At 30.4% G+C, this 22573-nt stretch overlaps 1 protein-coding gene across 12 annotated transcripts in view; it reads left to right on the plus strand.

The window, feature by feature from the left end:
• Positions 1-22573, plus strand: part of Mi-2 (chromodomain-helicase-DNA-binding protein Mi-2 homolog) — a 161370-nt gene that overhangs the window by 136578 nt on the left and 2219 nt on the right. For 6 of the 12 annotated variants that reach the window (XM_075381508.1, XM_075381512.1, XM_075381509.1 and 3 more), the window contains exons 28-38: positions 506-597; positions 960-998; positions 2820-3015; positions 4261-4476; positions 6335-6523; positions 8071-8322; positions 10581-10777; positions 11766-11931; positions 14353-14547; positions 15774-15957; positions 20948-21082. In XM_075381508.1, coding sequence (XP_075237623.1) covers positions 506-597; positions 960-998; positions 2820-3015; positions 4261-4476; positions 6335-6523; positions 8071-8322; positions 10581-10777; positions 11766-11931; positions 14353-14547; positions 15774-15957; positions 20948-21082 — 1861 coding nt within the window. The remainder of the gene's footprint in view (positions 1-505; positions 598-959; positions 999-2819; positions 3016-4260; positions 4477-6334; positions 6524-8070; positions 8323-10580; positions 10778-11765; positions 11932-14352; positions 14548-15773; positions 15958-20947; positions 21083-22573) is intronic. The other 6 variants (XM_075381516.1, XM_075381517.1, XM_075381518.1 and 3 more) reach the window with 3 other exon arrangements.

Genomic DNA, 22573 nt, shown 5'->3' on the forward strand with positions numbered 1-22573 from the left:
TTAAACAATGAACTCTTAGCAGCGTTTGTAAACATCGAATGTTATCTAAATGCTTTCAGCCATTTGTTATTACAGTATGTTCACTCACGGTAAGTCTTTTTCTTTCTTTCATGAAATAACTGCTGACATTTTAACATACATGTTGTATGTACCAATTTTTATACAAAGTGATGTATTGTTATGGCACTGAAAGGTAAGTAAGGGCTTACTAGAATTTAGATTAAGAAAATCAGGAGAATAAAGTTTTAAGACAGATTAGAGAAAAAGATGATGTATGTATCAAAATATTGTAAATACAAGCCAACAGGTCAAAGAAACATTGTGTTTATTCAATTCCGTTCTAGAAGAAGGTATAGATATTAAAAGACTTTAACATCGGAATATAAGAAACAAGTAGTCGAGAGAAGAGTACAGAATAAAACTGGATGGAGAGATGCATTAAATCAGACAAAATTAAAAAAAAGTTGTGAAAATAAGTGTATTAAAATCCTTTAATCGTTTACAGGTATTGGGCTTCAATGCAAGGCAACGTAAAGCGTTCTTAAATGCGATAATGAGATACGGAATGCCACCACAAGATGCCTTCAATTCGCAATGGTAAATTATCAATTTATCTTTTTACTATATTTGTTTACCGATTTAACTGGAATAAACATCATATATTTTAATCCTGATGTGTCCAGTATTGAATTTTTTTATTAATCTGTTATAAAAATTCTTCACAAATATAAAAGAGAAAAACATATTAATTTATGAATCAAAATTCAAAATTAATTTTGACGTAACATATTTGTTTGTTATTTTGTTGTGGTTGTTATTGAATTTCTATCGGTGTGTAATTAGTAAAATGATTCGTGTATAATAAAACGAATGTGAGCATGTATTGTAAGAAATTATTATATCTCTTTTAACGTTTGTTAATAGTTTTAGTTTTCTTTCTTTCTTTCTTTTTTTTTTAGGGATAGTACTGCTTCCTGCAGGCTTGCGCCCAATTACAGGTAAGCAGTCGTTTGGTGGGGTGGTTTAGGGTACGGTGGTTGTTTTTTCTTTCTTAATATTTATTTTAATAAATGAGGAAATTAATAAAAATATTAAAATACAATTCATTGAGGTGATCAGGGTTAAAATAATATGAATTTAACATCGTACATTTCTCTCATACCTTGGCAGTCACATGTGTGACAGTTTTTATTTTTATATCCGTATAAAACTAAAACAATGAGACAGTAGAGTTGCCAAGAAGCTCATTCACCTGTTTTAGACTATATCTGATTTGTGAAATTTTGATTGAAATTGTAGTTAGTCACATTTTTTTTATAAAAAAAAAACTATTGACTTTTTAGGATTCTCAGATCCTATATACTTTTCCGAGAGTTAAGTATTTTAATTTAATAGAGTTAAAGTGATAGTAAATTTTAATTTTTAATTATTTGCTATAGTAATTTTGTGCCTGGGTGCTGATAAGTTGTTCTCATAACGGCACCTCATTGTGCAAAGGATTATACCTTCCTGTGTCCTCTGATCGTTCAACATAAATTTTTCCTTAGGGACTTTGAGAAATTCTGTACATGATAATTACTGTTGAAGGACTTAACTGCAAAAAATGTAACTGAAAATTTTTTCGGTATTGATACATTTTTTTAGCATTATAATCCTTTCAACAAAATTATAAACTTTTCTGTTTATAAAAAAGTAGGTACTTCATTATACTGGATAAACATTGTTGCCCTTTCAGTTTTGTTTTAAAGAAATTCATCTGAATTTCAGCTTACTAAAAAAAAAAGTACTATACTTACAGTTAGTTTTTATTATCTTCAAATGGTAATTTTTTTTCTATTTAAATAATGCCAGGTAAATTAGCCTTCAGTGTATTTAATATTTATTTGGTTGTACAGTAATTTTCAACTTTGACTATAAAATTCTATTAATTTTCATGAATTCAATGTCAATGCTTAGTCAATGTTTTCCTCAGTTTGATATTAAATGTAATATTTACTATTTAAGTCCAGAAATGCAAAAAATACTAACAGACCCAAAGAATTTGCTCATAAAATAATGATTAATTAAGGGAGAATAATACAGTTTTCAGTAGATAAATCTGGATGGTTCCTGCTTGACTGTTGTAGTTGCAGATGTATCAATTGTTTTATAAATTCTATTTTTAAACATCATAAACTTGCACTTACTAAAAGTGTGTGAAGATGGCAGCAATATAAACAAAAATGCTTATCGATGAAATTCTATAAAAAAAAATTTAACTTATTTTTAAAACAATACAATATATTTAATAAATAAATTTTACAGTGAAACCTCCTATTAAGGATGGAAGTTCTCCTTTCTGAATGTTTATGAGAAACTCTTATATGTCAGCATGTTAACATTTTTTCTGTTGTTGAAGATGATACATATATACACACATTCTCTCTCCCCCCTCTCAATCTCTCTCTCTCACACACACAGAAATGAAAGGGTTTTATCAAAATGAATTGAAAAAACGAGCTAAATTAGTTGAATTTTATAAAAATATGTCGAGTTGTAAGACATCTACTGAATGAAATGTTGACAGTAAATAAACAAAAAAATTACCATATTTCCCCTTGCTCTTAGTATAAAATATTAAATTAATTTTGTGAAGTTATCAAATATTTTAGTAATTATAAATTTAAATGGGAGATTTCACTGTAAAGTTACATTTTTAATTAAAGTATGATGATCGAGTACGCTTGTGTGTATGTGTGGATTACTTTTTACAAATTTAAATCGCGTGACTGGGAAGTGTGGTGAGGCTGTGATCCACAGGTTGACTGCTAGTATGGCAGGTGTTCCAGGCTTGTAAGAGATCTTCGCGGTAAATCTGAGAAGAACTTCAAGGCGTACGTGTCATTATTCATGAGACATTTATGTGAACCCGGTGCTGATAATGCCGAGACGTTCGCCGATGGTGTTCCAAGAGAGGGTCTTAGTAGGCAACATGTTCTAACACGTATCGGTGTTATGTCGCTGATTAGAAAGAAGGTAAGGTAATTTTTTCGTTGTTTTATTTTCATTTGTTTGTCATTAGACTCCTTCCATCGCTAATAAAAGATTTATGTAATTCGATCTGTAATAGTCCTAGTAGGTATTTATTTATGAATAATAAGGATAGAATCCCGAGTCTAATCGGAAGACAAGAAAACTACTAACTTGTAGCCCTCCTGCTAAAAAACCATGGTAGTATCAAATTTTTAATATATTAATTTGTTAAAGATTTAAATTAACTTAATGTACAAAGATGAAACTTCATTTTTTGTTTTTTATAAATATTTTGTTTATAACATTAATTATAGTCATAATATTACTAAAATTATTTAGAATTATTTTATATTGTTGCAAAGTAGTATTAATATACATATATAACAACATCCATTTTACTCCAATTTTTACAATATACTAATCATAAAACTGTACAACAATATAAATATTATGTGCATCATCTTCATATTCTTGTATTTCCTTGATTTTATTAAATCTAGAATGTTGAATTTAAAAGTACAGTTACGGGTGTTCAGTTGTTATGTTCAATTTTTTTATATTCTTTCATCATTTTTCTAAGATAATAAGTTAAAATTTTAATTGATTTCAATCTTTAACAGCTAAAACTTTTAGTTCTACTATTTTAAAAATAATTTTTATATTCCCTTTTCAGAAATATTTTGTGAAGTGGCTCATGCCTGTGCATAGGTTATACTTAGCAGGTATTATGTTTCCTAATTATATATTGTAATTCTTATTTTTATGTCACATTTTGTACAAGGGAAATAAAGGTTTATTTTATTTATTCATTCATTCATTCACTCACTGTGTTCTTAACATTGATACTGACATATTGCATCGTACTTGGCAAGAGTTGAATTACTGCCTAGACATTATACACGTTACTGATTAAAAATATGTGTTGAATGTTTGTGAACTTCATATTAAGAAACAACTTTAAATTATTTTGCTGTGGAACAATCGCAATTGCATGTAGTACATATATTTTTTAAATTCAAAGTTATAAAGATCTTTCACAGACACCCTACGTAATTTTAGACAAGTGAATATATCCTGCAAAACATGAACTTAAAAATAATGACTAAAATAAATGAAAAACGCTAAAAATAGATTGCATAGTGTTTAAACATTAATGCTAACTATTATGAGCGGCAATTTCTTTTTTTTATTTAAATTTATTAACTTGTAACATCATATGCCTGAGATCTTTCTCGTATTTAATCATAGGTCCAGGAGTTTGAACATATAAATGGATATTATAGTATGCCAGAACTCGTTAGAAAGCCAGTAGAGCCGATTAAAACTGCTGATGCTGCAGCAGGCGGTACACCAACTCCTGCGACAAGTAGTTCAGCGACACCGGCGACCAGTGCTGCACCGTCACCTGCACCTACTGCTGTTACATCGTCATCGAATAATGAAGAAAACAAAGATAATAAAGAGGTATCTTGTTTTGACTGAAATTTATTCTTTATATATAATTTTTCTTTTAATATTGATTTCTTTATTTTAATTCTTTCACCGCTACCAGCTCAAGAACAGCAAAATACTTCTTCGGTTTCTTCTTTAAAAATAAAAGTTATTTTGTTTTTTGAGTATTTTCTTCAGAAAAGCAGTTAGCATAAAAATTCTTTTATGAAAAGATCATATTATTTTTATTATTCTGCAAATTTATTTACCTTTTTATATGCAAATTTTATCGGAAGTAATTATTTATGTTTTGATTTCTCTCTTTGTTTGAATTTTATTTTTTATAATCTTGTATTAGATCAGTGTACTTTTAATTTTTTAGATACTCTATCAATACTTAAGGTAATTCTTTGAATTGTGTTTAGTTTTACTGATATATTGACATATTTCATCAGATTAGACTGAAGTTTTTGTTACTCAAAACAATAATATTAAAGAAATACTAATTATTTGGTTTATTTTTGAAATCTGAATGAATATTATAAAATATCAATAACCTTAAAAATTGTATAACATAATTACCATATTTTCTCAACTGTAAGAGGTTTGAAGGTACACAGCACACTTGAGCTTTTAAAGCCCAAGCACTTGGCATAAGTAACCATAAAGGACTGCAGTAAAACTTGTTTTCGGTATCACCAGTTTTAATAATTTCCTTAGTAAAACATTTTTTGCTTATTCCCTTTGATAAAACTTTTGCGTAATATGTAAAATTCCATAACTGTATAAATTGTGTGAGTATTCTCAGATGCAATGAATGTTTATCCCGGTGGCATAAACCCTGTAATACCTGCTTTTCAACAGTTTGTGATGATCGTGTTAAGTTTTTTGTTAATGGGAAAGGAAAGTGACAACCAATGGTCAGTGTTTCCCATTTTTCAGTGCGATTCTTCTAACTGCATTCTATAAACAGTGAAGGATATTGATGTACAATTTCTTTGTTCAGTTTCTGCCCGTAAGGATTGAATTCATAATAAACAATACCTTGCAAATAAAATAAAAAACTTCCAACATAATTTTCCTTTGTTTCTATCCAAACAAAATTTCTGTGATCATAAAGATGATGCTGATTTTTCGCTCTGAAGACTGGTTTCTTGTCTGTGGATCATATAAAAACACCATTTTTCATTTCCTATTATGATCTAGCTCAGAAAATCTTGATCTGTAGATATTTTGTAACAGTATTGAAAAATGTGATCCGTGTTCTTATCATTATGAAGAATACTTTGGCTACTTCCAACAAATATCCCAATTATTGAAACTATTTCCTTGATAGTTCTATCGCTTAAACAGTGTGCTCGATAGTCTTATTTGTGTAGTAGGTAGATGGCAAATACTTTAAATGTCATCTTCAATATTAATACAATCATTACTAAAAATTCTTTTGCCAATTGTAAATCACCACTGTTTTTTTATGTTGCTAATTCTCCATAAGCTTGTTTAAACGTTGCTCAATTAGTGACATTTTTCACTGCAACATACAAATAAGAAAGAAACAGCTTTAATATATTGTATACAAACAAGAAGCATTTGATGCGGATATATCATAATGGCTGCTAATATAAAAATCAAAAATTTCCTTCTTATGGTTGAATTTAAACCGTATAAGGCAATTCCAGAAATATTTTGAAACTATTTTATATATTTATAAGATCAGATAGATTATTGTATTTCTGATATAGATTATTAATGTTATGTTACGATTAAAGATTTTCTTAAAACAATTCCTGTGTTTTTTACGCTTGTTATTGGTTATGAGTTCTGATGAAATTGGAATTTTGTACATATATTTGACTGAAGTAACAGGTTTTATATTTCTTTATACTTACAGACTGAAGAAAAGGAAGTGATAACAGTTAAAGAAGAAAAAGATGCTAAAGATGAAAAAGAAAAGGATGTGTTAGTCACATCAGCATCGATAACAATTAAAGAGGATGGTGATGTAGTAAATATCAAAAAAGAAGAAGAACCATCGACAATTGATCTTAGTACAAAGAATAGCGGGGATGTTAAGACTGAGGTATATAAGCAATTTTATATATATATTTATTAGTTCTCATAAGCAAGCGTATATATGAGACACTATTCTGTATAGTCTGCAATTGTTCATGTTCCAAGTGCTCATGAATTTATGTGAGCTTCCTGCTCCCATAAGAACAAGTATTTTGTTGTTGCATGTTAAATATTCTTTACACTATCTGGATGCCTGATAGAGTGGGGATAGTTTAGTCTCTTTTATCAGTCAGTCTGTAATCATATATCACATTATATTTAAATGTTACCAGTAATGATTCAAGGTCTGTAAATAAAGTAATGAGACTGGTTCAGAAAAACTTGTTATTTACAATTCAATTATACTTGGACTCTGTTACCTTTGAAATAGTTCCCTTGGGAAGCTACACAATGATTCAAAGTTTTCCACTCTTCATATATTCTTCAGATGGTCAGTTACATTTTTTTATGTGTTCTACTGTTCCAAAATGGTGTCCTTTGAAGTGTTTTTTTAAGTTGGGAACAGGAAAAATTCACAGGAACTCAAAGTCTGGTGAATCAAGTCAGGTGGTTGAGGAACTACAGGAATGTTTTTCTTTGCCAAAAACTCATTAATTGAGAGTGCAGTGTGACAAGTTGCATTGTCATGATCTAGTTGTCTTTGATGGCTGGTCTCACACGAGCAACTCTTTTCTGCAGTCTTTAAAGAATTTCTCAGTAAGCATATTGATTTACAGTCTGTTTTGTAGGCAAAAACTTGTTATGGACAATGCCACTACTATCAAAGAAACAAATAAGCACTGTTTTTATTTTTGATTTGCTCATTTTTACTTTTTTGGGACATGGTGAGTTTGATGTGTGCCACTCCTTGCTCAGGCGTTTTGTTTCTGGGTCATACTCAAATATCCAAGATGCATCACCAGTAATAACATTTTTTAGAAAGCCAGGATCATTTCAATTTACCCTAGAAGATTGCAGTACTCTACCACCCTGTTGTTTTTCTGTGAACCTTTTGTGAACAAAAAACCTCAACAATGAGGTTTTTTGGGACCAATTTTGCACAAACCTTTTTCATTCCAGTTCGTTTGTCAAAATTTGATAGACTGTGGTATGGTTCAAATTCAATTGTTCTGTAATCATTTTGACAGTTAATCAGGTCGCACTGTATCCAGTCTGATTCACTCAACATTATTGTCACTTTTTTATGTTAATGGTTTTCCAGAGCATGGATCGTCCGCATCTGATTCCCGGCCATCTGAAGATGTTTTAAATCACTTAAAAATTTGAGCTCGTGACATAAAAAACATAAGTATGCGTCCAGCACTTGCATACTTCGTTTTGACGTAAAAGACTATTCGTCTTTTACGGTTGACTCATAATATAATTTGGGGTTTTATACTTCAAAACAAGGTTGAACAAAATTCCTTTCTTTTGATTTGTGTGTAATTTTTAATTCACAATTACCTCATCATTAAATTGCTTCATTCAAAGTGGATGTTCATTCTTGCTTTTTAAAGCACATTAATTATTTTATTTAAATTAAATGTTTCTACATTTTTTTTTTTTTAATTTTAGATTAAAATAGACCCGAGTGATACACCAGTTGATATGAAAGTTAAACAGGAAACGATGGATTCAAAAAGCAGCGATAAGGAGAAATCAGATGAAAGTAAATTAGAAAATGATATTGATAAAAAAGATGAAAAAATGGATGTTGATGAAACAGCAAAAGAGAAATCATCAGAGCCAAGTAAAGATGATAAAGATAAGAAAGAGAGTGGAGAGGAAGAAAAGAAGGATGAAGCATCTAGTACAGAAAAGAAAGAGGTAAAGTATTAGTAATAATATTTGTGTTTAGATTATATCCTGTGTTTTAAGAAAGAATATATAAACTTAAAAAAAATGTATCATTATATTAACTTTGTGGCAGATGTATCAAACTTTTATCAGAATCCAAAAATAAAATAAATGTGCTGTTAATATATAATTTAAGTTAACATTTAGAAGTTGAAAAAACTTGGTTAAACAATCATCAGTATTGCAGGGGAATTCGTATATAAATAAATACAGACAATAAACACAGAAATTATGCCCCAACAACCAACACGATTAAAAGAAACATAAACGGTAAATAAATCAAAATAGTAACCAAATCTAAATTCCTGAGAGAAATAACAAACAACGTAAATGAAAATTCCTCACTCCAAATAAGAAGATAAACTAGCTAAAGCTCAAAAATGAACCTGGTACACGTACAATAAAAACTGATGATCAGTAAACACAATATGCTTTAACACAGTTATAAAAAGCTGCAAAAACAGTCTTCTAAACCTGAACAAACAATCAAAAACAGACAGACGCCAGAAAATTGGAAGAATCTGCATTAATAAAAACGACCAGACAGACGGGCAGTTAGACCAACAGTCATGTACAAAAAGTTAGATTCCATCACTGATACCATGTGTAAGAAGAGACTAGGATTCTTTAGACATGTGGAGATACAAGATTCAAGACTTCTGAAACAGCTAGTACAAATAATTTCAATTCAAAAACACCAAGATGCGATGCAGATGGATCAGGGAAATATGAGAGGATCTGAAGGCCATCATGTTGACTGTGCTTTGTCTCTACAAATAAAAATCCAGGTTTGAGTAAGAAAACCAGGTTTCATCTCTGATAACAATGCGATTAAACAGTTTATCACATTCATTTTTGTAACGCTGCAAAAATTCATATACTGCAGCAAGATTGTTTTCCTTGTGCATGTCAGTTAACATCTTCATCACACTTACTGCACATAATTTTTTATAGTCCAGTTTTTCAGTCGATCTTCATAAATCAAAGATGATGAAGTTTTTGCAAATCTTTAAATTTTTTCAATGAAATCATCGAGGGCTGGCCGCTACCTTCAACATGAATGTTCATTCTAATGAATGGCACCACTGTCTTATTTTAGGGTACTCATAAAATTTGCCTGTGAATATCAGCTGTAGAATTGTTTGCTGGCCATAAAAAATCAGATTACTGTATATTTTACATTTCAGCAGGATCATAGATTGTAGAACTCATCATAAATAAACGAATATAAACAACTAATAACAAAATGACTAAAATAATGTTACCGACTATGGATTGAAATAACTGAGCTATGGGTGTATCATCATTGATATCGAGTATGTAGGCAGCAAATTCAAAATGAACCTTACTTTTAAAAACTTGCCTCTACTGCAAGGCAAGGGTATATAAAAAAAATTATTGATAGAGCATAAATGAAGCTATGGCTATTAAAAATATTCAATAATTACAGTCAAGTATATTCTGTTCATCCTTTCACTGTTGAATTATTCCCACCATTTGAAATACTTTATTTTCATGTTTATTGGTGTATATGTTATGATAAATTCTATTAATCTGGTGATTATCATAATGAACGGGTAATACGTGTAATCGCTCCAATGTTGAAGAATTTAGTAAATATATGGCAATTAACATATATAATTTGTATATTTAACTTTAATTAGAAGAGGTTATCAAGCTTAGGTTATGTTGATATACGTACAATTCGTTAGTATACAGAATCAACATAATCTAAGTAAACATAACCTGAACTCACTAACCTCGACCGATTAACAGTCATGTTTTGATTATAATAAATTCAGCTTGCCTCTGTAGCGCGAGTGGTAGCATCTCGGCCATTCATTTGGAAGGTCCGGGTTCGAATCCCAGTCAAACATGGCATTTTCGCACGTCGTAAAAATTGTCATTCATCTCATCCTCTGAAGCAATACCTAACTATGGTCCCGGAGGTAAAAAAAAAAATAATAATAAATTCAGTAATTTCTGCTTATATTCGGGTATTTTAATATATGAAATATGTTGATATTGAAAATGTGTAAATAACCCGTATATTTAATAAGTAGCTGAATATTTATTAAATTCTTCAACATTTTGCCAGTAATCATGCATAATCACCAGATTCATCAAATTTACTGTAATGTAAATTTAATTAATCTAGATGATCTAACATATCTACCATATAAATTAATATACAAAAATTATATTAATTTTTCTTTTCTTTTTTTCAGAAAACTGAGGGTGGTGAAGAAGAAGGCGAAAAGAAAAAAGGTGTTGTACCCGGTTTGGAAGATGATGAAAAAGATAAAGCAAAACGTAAATTTATGTTCAACATTGCTGATGGAGGTTTTACTGAATTACATACATTATGGGTTAATGAAGAAAAAGCAGCTGTCCCTGGACGTGAATATGAAATATGGCATAGAAGGTTTGTTTTTCTTCTTTTTTTTTGCCTTGTTATATGATCAGCTTATTAGAATTAAAGCATGAAAGAGGTAACATTTTAGAAAGTTACTACTTTTTTCCGTGTTGGATTTCTATCCATAATGAAGGTTTCCTCAGAAAATTGTACAATAATCGACACATTCCATCATTAATATACAAAATGAAAGTGCAGTAGGCTTATGTTATACTAACATGCACTAGATACTAGTGCAGTGTACAAAGTTTTACTGTTCGCATTTAAATTAAAGGTTTCTAGCCTTTTCCAGAAAATCTGTGGTTGGCTAGCAAAAATGTTTTAAACAAATAAACAGAAAAATCAAAGTTGCGAGTTCAAATCAATGTAAAAGGTAGTTTTTATTCAGATTTGATTACTAAATTGTGGACACCTGTGTTCTTTGCTGATGGGGTTTCAGTTAAATCACATGTTTTGGGTGTGGTCAGCCTGAGTGTGTACAAGACTACATGTCACAAACAAGGGACGTGGCTGCCTGTGGGTCCCAAATCTTAGGCTGCATGATATCTGGAGACTTTGGGAATATTCATATGAAAAACAAACAAAAAACTACATTTAAGAAACAAAGATACTGTAAGAAAAATAATATAAAATGTTTTGCTATTTAAAAAAAACCATTTACCTTGTTTTTTTGTTTTTTTTTTATTATTATTATTATGTCATAAAACAACTTAAGACCAGTCATGTATTCTAAAGGAAAATGTGTATGTGTTGTATGTTGTATACACAGTAAAAAAAGTGTTCAAAATATCTTTGCTATAAAATATACATAGCTTTTATTTATGAAAATTAATTTTTATAGAAAATCGATTAATGTAAGTCAGTTATAATATTTAATCAGTTCAATTTTAGTAACTTTTTTTTTAGAATTATAAAGTTTGCTGAAATAGGATCATTCAAAATTAAATTTAGTTATTTTTTTCTTTTGTATTAATGATTTGTTACTCTTGTTTATTAGGCATGACTACTGGTTACTTGCCGGTATTGTTACACATGGTTATGGTCGTTGGCAAGATATACAAAATGATTTACGTTTTGCTATTATTAATGAACCATTCAAAATGGATGTGGGTAAAGGAAATTTCCTCGAAATTAAGAACAAATTTCTCGCTAGACGATTTAAGGTAATTTTTGTTGGTTTTTGTAATTTGTTTTATTGATTTAATAATATAATCTTAATATGACAAACTCATCTTAACGTTTACAGGTTGAATCTTCCCTTACCCTACTGTGAACACTTTGAATCACTCATTTGTTAAATTTTTCCGTCGTAATTAAAAGATCGTTCTCCCCCACCCACATAAGAAGTATGATATAATTTCTGAATAGGCTGTTGCTAAGGATAAAGTAATACACAACACGCATTTAAAAATTAAATATCTTTAGGTTATTAAAAAAAAAAGTTTATTTCTGAATATAATGTAATGCTGATTATCTGGACTGACCGTGCAAGGCCAAATCGAGATAATTAGAAAACTAAAAACACTGTATCATGTGTACAGAGATATCCAGTGCATATTCTGAGGTGTAGATTTCATAGATACTGAAATACATATCTCAATACAGATACTGAAAATGTTACTGTTTCATGGGTAAACGCTTTAGAAAACGATGAAAACTTAAAAAATGTAATTTAGTAAAATTAAAAAGAAACTCAACAATGCGAGTAAAAAACCGATATGTTACAAAAAATCCAGTTAGTACAAATTTCCTATCAAAAAAATCAAAATTTACGAAAATTATCTGAACGAAATTGAAATTTGCTTTACTGCTGTTTACCTGTCACATAATTCATGGTGGTGTTTCCATTTTTCTTATTGTCTGAAATAGTTCATTTTCCTACTCTGTACATTTATTTATCTGTCATTATGGTATAATATATCTAGCGGGTGTTTTATATTTATACACAGTTTATCCGTAAAACTTATGACCAATTTTCTATGATTTCTACTTTTTCTTTCATCTATAAATGAGTTCTGTTTCGTTTTGTTGCAGACATGCTATTAACAAATCCTAATGATATTGGCATGTATGTTAGCAGCAGTAGAGTAAGATTCTGCATATAGGACTCTAAGATGAATGAATTTATATAGAGAGGGTTAATGGTTAGGCTTAAAATATCTCATGAATAAAACTCATGATCTTTTCATCATGTCATGAAAATTGCACAGCGTAGGTTGCATAAATTTGTAAGATAAGACAATGAATATAATAACACTATCATTTTATTTTACCCGTTGTACAAGTATGCAGAGTAGAATATAAACAAACCTTGTTCATGATTGACTGATTAATGTTTTTCAATCAATCTTTTCTGAAGTTAATTTACGAATTGCTAAAAATCGTAGTAAAAAATAAGATTGATAAAATGCATTTCCTGTTAAGAAAACTTTATTTTTGAATAGTATTGTAGATTATTTAGAGCACATTAATTTTTTTAAAATTGTCTTGTGGATGTATGCGATTCAAATAGTAGTTGGTCATCTGGAAAATAGGTGTCGCATCTTGAAATACTTTTCAGTGTTTTTTAATTTATGAAATCAGAATCTGAATAACTTCTTGATAAAATAATTCCTTCTATTGTGAAGATTGCTTGGTTGCTCAGCACTTCATCATAACATTGAGTGGAAAAGAGCTATTTCAAATGAAGAAACATCCATAATTGTAAGGAAATAATCCATTTATACTCTTATCACCTTTGGAAACTGCACCTACATTCTAAGACTCATAATCTTACTCAAAAAATAGAATATTCTATATATGTGTTTTATATCATAATATGATAAAGTCAGATCCTGTGTAAGAAGATAAATATTTGGAGTTCAAAAAGCGTGATATGAAAGACCAAACTACTTCAACCAGTACTTTGGTCATTTGTATAATACCCTCTTAAGATCAGAGTTTTTGTTAAACCCATGAACAGAGTTACTGTTTTATTAATCGACAATAACAAAGCAGCTCACCTGCTAGTTACTAGTATGTTATCAGCTTGATACCACACTTTATCAGGATGATAGTTGGCATAATTCACTTTTTACATGCCCTACTCCTTGGGTATAGGCATAGAAACATTCCTATAGTTAACAGCCAAAAACACGGTTAATAAACTGGTTTGTGTAGATCACCAAAGATAAAAAAAAATATTTGGCTGCTTGAAACAAATATTTGAGAAAATTGAAGTATAAAATAATTTTGGTTATTGCTGCAGAACAGAAGATAATGGAGAACAGAATTTAATTTATGTTGAAGTTTTAAATATTAGTTTGTATAATTTTACAATAAAAAAATTTTTAATTTCACAATATTCATTTTTGCCAATATTGTTTTTATAAGTATGACCTACAAATTAAGTGACGATAATTCATTATTGAAAAAGAATGAATTTTCTTTAAATTCTGTAGATTGTACTACATTATTAATGTTTGTTATACAGTACTGACCTTTCAGCAATTACAATGCTGCTTGTAGAAGTATCTTCATTTTTCAATTATATGTATAATTATTCTGTTTCTATTTCCTAATTGTTTATTAATTTTTACTTATAGCTATTGGAACAAGCATTAGTTATAGAAGAACAGCTCAGGCGAGCGGCATATTTAAATTTAACGCAAGATCCGAACCATCCTGCTATGTCGCTAAATGCTAGGTTCGCAGAGGTCGAATGTCTTGCTGAATCTCATCAGCATTTGTCAAAGGAGAGCCTTGCCGGCAATAAACCTGCTAATGCGGTTTTACATAAGGTAATTTTACATATTAAGTGTGTTAACTCTATATGTATGAGTATTATATTAACACTTTTAATGCTAGCCACTTATTACAAATTATACCTAAAGAATGTCAACAGTAGATTTCTGTATTTTTTATTATATACGCAGGTGTTCCATGAAGAAACTGAGAAACCTTTGGTAGAACACGTCCTGTTCTACCAATAAAAATAATGAAAAAAATCTTATAAACATGATGTTCTGTTGACATGTTTTATCCTATTTCCTAGCTCAAATTACATTAGGAATTACCAACTACTGCTTAATTTGGGTCCCAAAAATTTCAATAGGGCTTCTTTTTATTAGAAGAACTGCAATTCGACCGAAATCTTTCACCAGTTGAAAGAATCATCATCTTTCACAACTTGAAAACAAAGTGTTTACAAACTTATGTTTATTATGAATTTTTTCATTGTAGAATACGTCCTGAAAATTCCTCCATTTCTTAATGGGATACCTATATTTATATCTAAAATTTAGTTGTTGTGCTAGGTAATTGGTTACAGGTTTTTTTAAAAGATGATTTGTGATTTATTCACAAAAAAAAATCAATTTATTCAAAATATAAATAAAAGGAAGCAAACATGTAAAGAAAACAACCAAATTAAATTTTATACATTGGACTAAACCTAAACTGCATTTTTTTTATTATAAACACTAAAATTACAACAACAAAAAAGTAATGAATGAATTACATCTAATTATAAATGCACATTGAAAATAACCAAACTCAACTGGCTGATTCTGGAAGCTAACTTTATTTTAGTTGATTTTCAAATATTATAACATAATTGTCAATATTCATATTCTATGTAAAGGTTAAAGTAAAATATAATTTAGATGAAATCCCAAAGTGATCTAAGTACAAGCACAAAAGACCAACTTGGTGCAAGATCACTGTAATTTTCACTGCGGTTTTACAAATTAGTTAGTAGCATTATGACACTAAAAGGATTACAACTTATTGTTTTATGCAAGTAATTTTGAAGAAAAGTTATAGAAATGATGGAAAATTTCAAATGAATAAACTGAAATAACACAGAAAAGAACATGTTTTAGATTAAGGTTCAAAACATATTCCTCTGTTATTTCATAAGATTCTAATCCTTCAAAAACACGATTTTCTTTCATGGTATATTTACATACGTGTTGCTTTTCTTAGACGTTTATATTAATTTTATTTTAATTTTATTTTATTGTAGGTGTTAAATCAGTTGGAAGAACTTTTATCTGATATGAAATCAGATGTTAGTAGGCTACCTGCTACTTTAGCACGTATTCCTCCTGTTGCTCAGCGACTTCAAATGTCTGAAAGATCAATACTTTCGAGATTAGCAGCAACAACAACATCTCCAGCAACACCAACAACTTCTCAACAACAAACTGGTTTGTATTACATTATCGCAAATCTATTTCTATGAAACTTAACAAAAGTACTACCACAAGCGGCCATTCCTTCAGGAGATCGGGGTACTTTTACGTAGATAGGATAAAAGTTGATTAATGTAAATATACACCCTGTAACCAAAAGTCTAATATTGCTTTTCTTTGTTCTGGAAAACAAATAAATGTAATACAAGACTGTGGGGTATTCCATTTTAATTCAACAAATGATCTCTGCTGCATCACTATTTTTGATTTTGATATTTGTTATATAACTACTCACCTTGTAGTGACCAAAAAACATTTTTTTAAATTAAAAAAAAAAATGTTTCTTTAGTAATAGACTATTTTCTAACTTGCCAACTGGTAAAAACACCAATTTTCATCACTTTTTTCATGAGCTGTAGCATTCTTATTTAGAATGATTTTTTTTCAGAAGGTCAAAAAGGGTTTTTTGGAAAGAGTAAAGATGGAACTTCAGCTTAGGAACTCAAATTTAATTTTGTTACATAACCAAATTTTGTAATGTTTACTGAAGTGACATTTAAAAATTGTTGTCTTTTCAAATTTTGGGTGCAAAATAAATAATGAAAGGGTAACAGGTCTGTTTTTTACCTTCTAACTCTTAGGTAAATACTAGTAGTACTTATAAAAAAAATGGATTGTTACCGTGTGTCCTTAAAAAAAAAAAATTGCATCAAATTGTGAGATTTAGAAAATGTCCCGTTTTTGGGGCCCAGAAGCCACATGTGGGAAAATGGTGGTACTTACTACTTACAGTAGTGAGTACGTTTTATTGTCATAAACCATATAAAATTTATTTTGTTACTCAAAGGGATTGACGAGTAATGATACCGCTAAAAACACTGTTCCTTCTAATCATAAACAATGTATACAAAAATACTGATGTGTATTTTTTCAGATGATAAAAATTACAACTAAACTCATTAGAATGAATAAATTTATAATTAATAGTCAATTACAGATTGACAAATAATAGTTACAAAACGATAAACAATTCAATACATTAACAAGTTGTTCAATTCACTTTTACCTTATTTTAGCCCTGCTAATGGAAGTTATGAACAAATCTTGCATTTTTTGATAACAAACTTAACTAACATTAGTACTCCTGTCATTTTTTTATCGAGTAGAACTGATAAGTCCTCATTCATCTATGGTGTAATAGTGTGTCCTCTTCCAGTAATTTATAGAAAAAGCTCTGAAGGCGTGAGAATCTTTAAAATATTTTCCAGTTGAACCAATGTTTGATTATCCCTCTGTGATTTCTTGAATGAAGTACCAGGACCCTGCGGATGGAAAAACTATATTCTATATCGCTCTTCATTTTCATGTGTTTTGACATACATGTACTTTGACATACTACATTGACTACTTGCCATCATATATGCAGCAGACATAATTTTTACATTTTGGGTTTGGTAAACCTATAAAGCAATCAGAATTACTAATGTCTTTGTGTACCGATACTAACGTAAATGTTTCTGATTCAGAGGTCACCCGGACTTTCAGAATACATTTCTGACTAGTTAGATCAGAGCTGTGAAATGTTCTTGTTTCTGGGACTGTTGTGATTACCTGATAACTGAGGTATTTTTCAGTCTCTTGAACATCTTTATTAGAGCAAAAAATAAATGTTATATTTTTAATATTGTCGCAATAAATTTACATTTCGAGAATGTGTAACAATTTGATTGCTGATTGTCCTTTGAAAGCTTGCTTTAGTCACAGTCCTTTTTGCAGTTCCACCAATACCATCACACGATCCTTTTTCTTGGTATGAGGCAAAAAAGGCCATTCAGCAGCCATTTCAAAATCTTCTTGAAAGCAGCACAAATTTATGAATTTTTTTTGTTTTTGTACTGGCTGAGGAGCCATCAGAAAAATTAAAAAAAATCTTTAACTTGTAACAGTGTTTTTACATTATTTTAACTTGCTTTTGGAAGCAGAAGAACGATGTAGTATTGTGTTTCAAGTACTCACTAATCACACAGTAGCTTTGAATGTAATTTTCCTTCTTTTTTAAATTACATGATGAGAAATGGATATACTGTGGCATAAGTTTTTGACCAATTATATGACTGGATTTCATCCTGCATCACAAAAGGAAAATTTTGAGAGAGTCTCCCATTTTACAATACATCCACCCTCCAATTTATCTAAAAATTCTTGAAATTGAAGAATTTTAGTAGTTAGTTGACAACGGTCAACAGAAACCCACTGCTTGAAGATAATTTCAGTATCAAAATCATCCTAGCTCTCTTGCAGTAATTGAGCATTTCATTAGTACCTGGACATTTTTCACTTTGTGACAGCATGCACGTTTCATTTTCTATATCACACACCATGGTTGAAAGAGAATTTTATAATCAAATTTCATTTTTAGAGCAGATAACATTTTACATTTTGGTGGGTAACAGAGAGAGAGAGTACCTGACCCACTAGCCAGAACGCAAAATTTAGCTCTTAAATCAGCAAATTTTGAAAAACCATTTTTAAAATTGGGTTGGGTTGGGTTTCTTTTTGACGGTTTGTGGCAAAATTCCACTTGTTACTAATAGTTTTGATTGACAGGCTAAATACTAACACTAAACTCATTTTGAATTTTTTGAATGCTCCAGCTGCTTGGTAATAAACTTAAAATATTAATTTTTCCCTGGATTGATGTAACTGTTTTCATTTTATCCTTTATTTTAATGATTAATTCATATTCCCTGCCTAAATCATCATAATTTTGGGGTACTAATAAACCGGTTTCTTCTGTAGAAATATTTAAATCAAAGGAATGATTTAATTTACTTGTAACTGACTCAGCTATTTTTGTAACTTTACTTTTTAAAATCGGTTCCTTTACGCTGCTCAGTTATTTTTGGACCTTAGCGGGGAAATGCAAAGTGCTGGAAAAGTTTTATTCACCAACTCGACTATACCACATTGAGGCTGAAATATATCTTGACATTCCAATTCACTTTCTGTATCATCTTTTTGTGTTTTGCTTAAGCATTTTGTATACAGTGCTCTGACTTGTATTAATTTTAAATTTGTATTGCGTGTTGAAAGTGTCAAAGATATCTCTAAGAGATTTCTTAACCATTTTAGTATAATAGCTATATGGGTCAGAGCAACTTTTCCCATTTGGGTCCCAAAAATGAGACATTTTCAAAACCTTTCTTTTGGCGGCCATTTTTTTTATGAAGGACACTGTAAAGGTGCAATTTTTTTATATGTACTACTAGTATAAGAGTTAAAAAAGTAAAAAAACAGACCTGTTACCCTAAGCCTAAGCCCTTCATTATTTATTTTGGACCCAAAATTTGAAAAAACAACAACAATTGTAAAAGTAATTTCAGTAAACATTACAAGATTTGGTTATGTAACAAAAATAATTTTGAGTACACTAAGATGAAGTTTCATCTTTACTTTTCCAAAAACCCTTTTTGACCCTCTGTGTGATGTAAAATAAGAATGCTACAGCTCATGGAAAAAGTGACAAAAATGGCTGCATGACTCAAGAAAAACTTTTTAAAAATATGAAAAAATATTTTTTGGCCATTACCTGGTGGGTAGTTATCATATACCATCAAAATCAAAAATTGTGATGCAATAAAATTTTTGAATATTTGTTGAATTAAAATTGGATTTTCCCTGTGAAATATATTACTTCCTCAGAAAAGGGGATGGGTTATTGAAATCCTTCGAACAATTCTGCAATTTATGAAGCATGTTAATCCAATATAATTATAGATCATTTATGCAGTATATCCGAGAATGATGGACTTAGTGCCTATTTTAAACATTTATATACTCTTGTGTTTACAAATTATTTATCCAGTGATCTGTGTATACACCATTGTACTGATTGCACAGAGCTATACACTTACATATCCTCGCTGACTTTGGCATCCAGGGGTGCACTTAACAAGTATCTCCAGAGTTATGCTTGAAAAAGTTTCCTACATTGTAACGCATTTCTAATGTTGCATATTGTCGTCGGTATATATAGCTCTTTGTCATTCTGCACAATGATTTGTTGGGTTTGGTGAAGTTTGTGCTTTGTGGTAGCCATTGCAATGAAGCTTGTGATGCTTGTGGATCACACCCGGTTCAGCAGCCTGAGAATGATTAATTTAGGAAACTACGCGCTTAAAGTGAAAAATGTGCTGTATGCAGATGCTCCATTATACCCTACTCATAGTCAAGATTTCCAAATAAGTATCTCAATGCCATCCCAACCCATATCGTGACATGTGATTGATTTCTTTCCAGTTCGTGTCCAAAATTAGGATTATCCTCCTTAACCCAAAAAATCACATTCCTGGTTTGTGAACTGAGATAAACTGCGCATTCATCAGAAAACAACACTTATGCAGGACACCGTATCTATAAAATCATGCTAATAAAGCGTGGCAGGCTGCAATTCACATTGTCATGTCTCTATATCTGCCCGATAATTCATTCACAAAATGTTGGTTTCATATTCAAATCTTTTTTAACGTCATTGTGAATTGTTGACTGCAGTATATTAAGTTCAGCCGCCTTACAAATAAATCTAATTGAATCTGTGATGGCATCACACATTTCCCCTCGCATCTTTCATTCACTAAGCGGCCTATCTTTAATACTGTCGGTAGCATGTGCACGTTTCTCCCGATCAGGCGTCGCTGCTTTACAAGATGGATCCTTGTTGAAGCATTCATGTTCATTCAATTGTGTATGGCATCATTTGCCCTCTGTGACTTTGACAGCAAGGACACTGACTGCAATAAAGAAATTATTTCTTCACAATCGAATACCACACAGTTTTCAAAACAGTAGCAACATGTTAATCGCAAGAAGAAGGAGTAAAAGGAGACTTCTCAGATATACTGTAATAGTTTTTATCATTAAAAACGTTTTTGATGGCCTTATTTATAACAATATTCTTAATCTGAATAAAGTATAAAATTAATTGTATTGTTTTTATGTTTTACAGGTATGATAAGCAGTCAGTTCCCATCTGGATTCCAGTCTGGATCGCTTCCTGGAAGCTTCAATAGTGCTAATTTCACTAATTTCCGCCCTCAGTATTCTGTACCGGGTCAAACACAACCAACACAAGGCTTTCCTGGTAACTATTTTGAATAATAATAGTGACAGTAATAGAATAGGGAAACTTTACTTTTTGTCAGTTATCCTAGCAAAGGTAAGAAGAAAATGCGGCTGGAAATCTTCATCTGTCCCTTTTACCTTGTAGAATCAGCCCTTCAATGAACTTCCTAGATACATGCCGTTCCAAAGCAACCCAAATCATATCAAAAAGATCCAAAGTAATATCTTCAATTGTCAAATTGTAATCTTTTCCTCTTTCAATCGTTCCACATACTTTGTATTCTTTCATCTGGTCACCCTAAATACAAATCTCAGTTTATTCTTGCGATCTTTCCATGTTAGTTGCCTGCATCATTGTAAAGCATGCCTCTCTATCATCTCCATCACCATACCGGTGAGTAATACCGGAAGTAATACCTACTTCCTACATTGCTGTGATGTTTATATATTTTATTTAGTTTTGCCTACCTTCACTTCAAATATTTTACGTGTATATTCTGAAATTATGCTTTTCTCCTAGAATCAATTTTCAGCTCATGCAATTTAGAAATATTACCATTTGATGTATATTTAAGTTAAATTTCCTGATTCAATAATTTGTGTCTTTATACCTTTATCGTAATTGCTATCTGCAGTATTAAGAGCTTATAATTTATCCCGACTAACATTGTTCCACCTTATATCATCCAGTTGGTTTTCCTTTCTAACTAATCCTCCTTACCTTGTCCTTTCTTAATATAGTATACCATTTCAGGACTACTCGAAAGATTAGACTGCTGTATCATTTATTAGAACAAATCTACAAGTGATTGTAAGAGACTGATCTCAAATTCCAATTCCTCAATTTGTAGTTCTTTGTTCTCATGCATATTTTTCAACATGTAAAAATTCCACATGTTTTACTTTCAATCGTAATCATACCAAACACTTATTTGTATCCATTCTTATTTAATTTATTAATTTTCTAGAAGTCCCATTAGCTTTCATCGCTTTCCAAATTTTCTTCTTTTTGGCACTGAATCGAAGACCACTGTGAAATTTAAGAAATCAAGTTACATACACCTCAGTCTGTTATTTGCTCTCTCTATTGTTTTGAGAGCATATATATATATATATATATATATATATATATATATATATAATTTTAAGTTTTTTTTGTACTTCTCCTTTTCAAGTTTGTTTCTCTTCTTAATTTTCAAATATTATGGATACAAAAAAAAATGTTCTTAGCAAGCTGTATGTACTAGCAGTTCTGTAAATCAACATTATAGTTATGCTTAAAAAAGTTGGTACATTTTTTCTACGACAGTTTAGTCTGATCATCTCCTCTGTCTGCTTGCGTTAACATAGCCAAAAGCATCAGCAGCTATATTCTGCGCAATCATTGTTGTTTGTGCTTCTATGAATTCAACGAAGTAGTTAATTCCGTTTCATATTAGTGTTAAGAGTATATATTTTTGAACGGTGATTAATATTCGTTAAACAAGGGTTAGCTAACGCAATTATTATA

This window comes from Lycorma delicatula, chromosome 13 (assembly GCF_047948215.1).
Source record: "Lycorma delicatula isolate Av1 chromosome 13, ASM4794821v1, whole genome shotgun sequence".
Classification (NCBI taxonomy): Eukaryota; Metazoa; Arthropoda; class Insecta; order Hemiptera; family Fulgoridae; genus Lycorma; species Lycorma delicatula.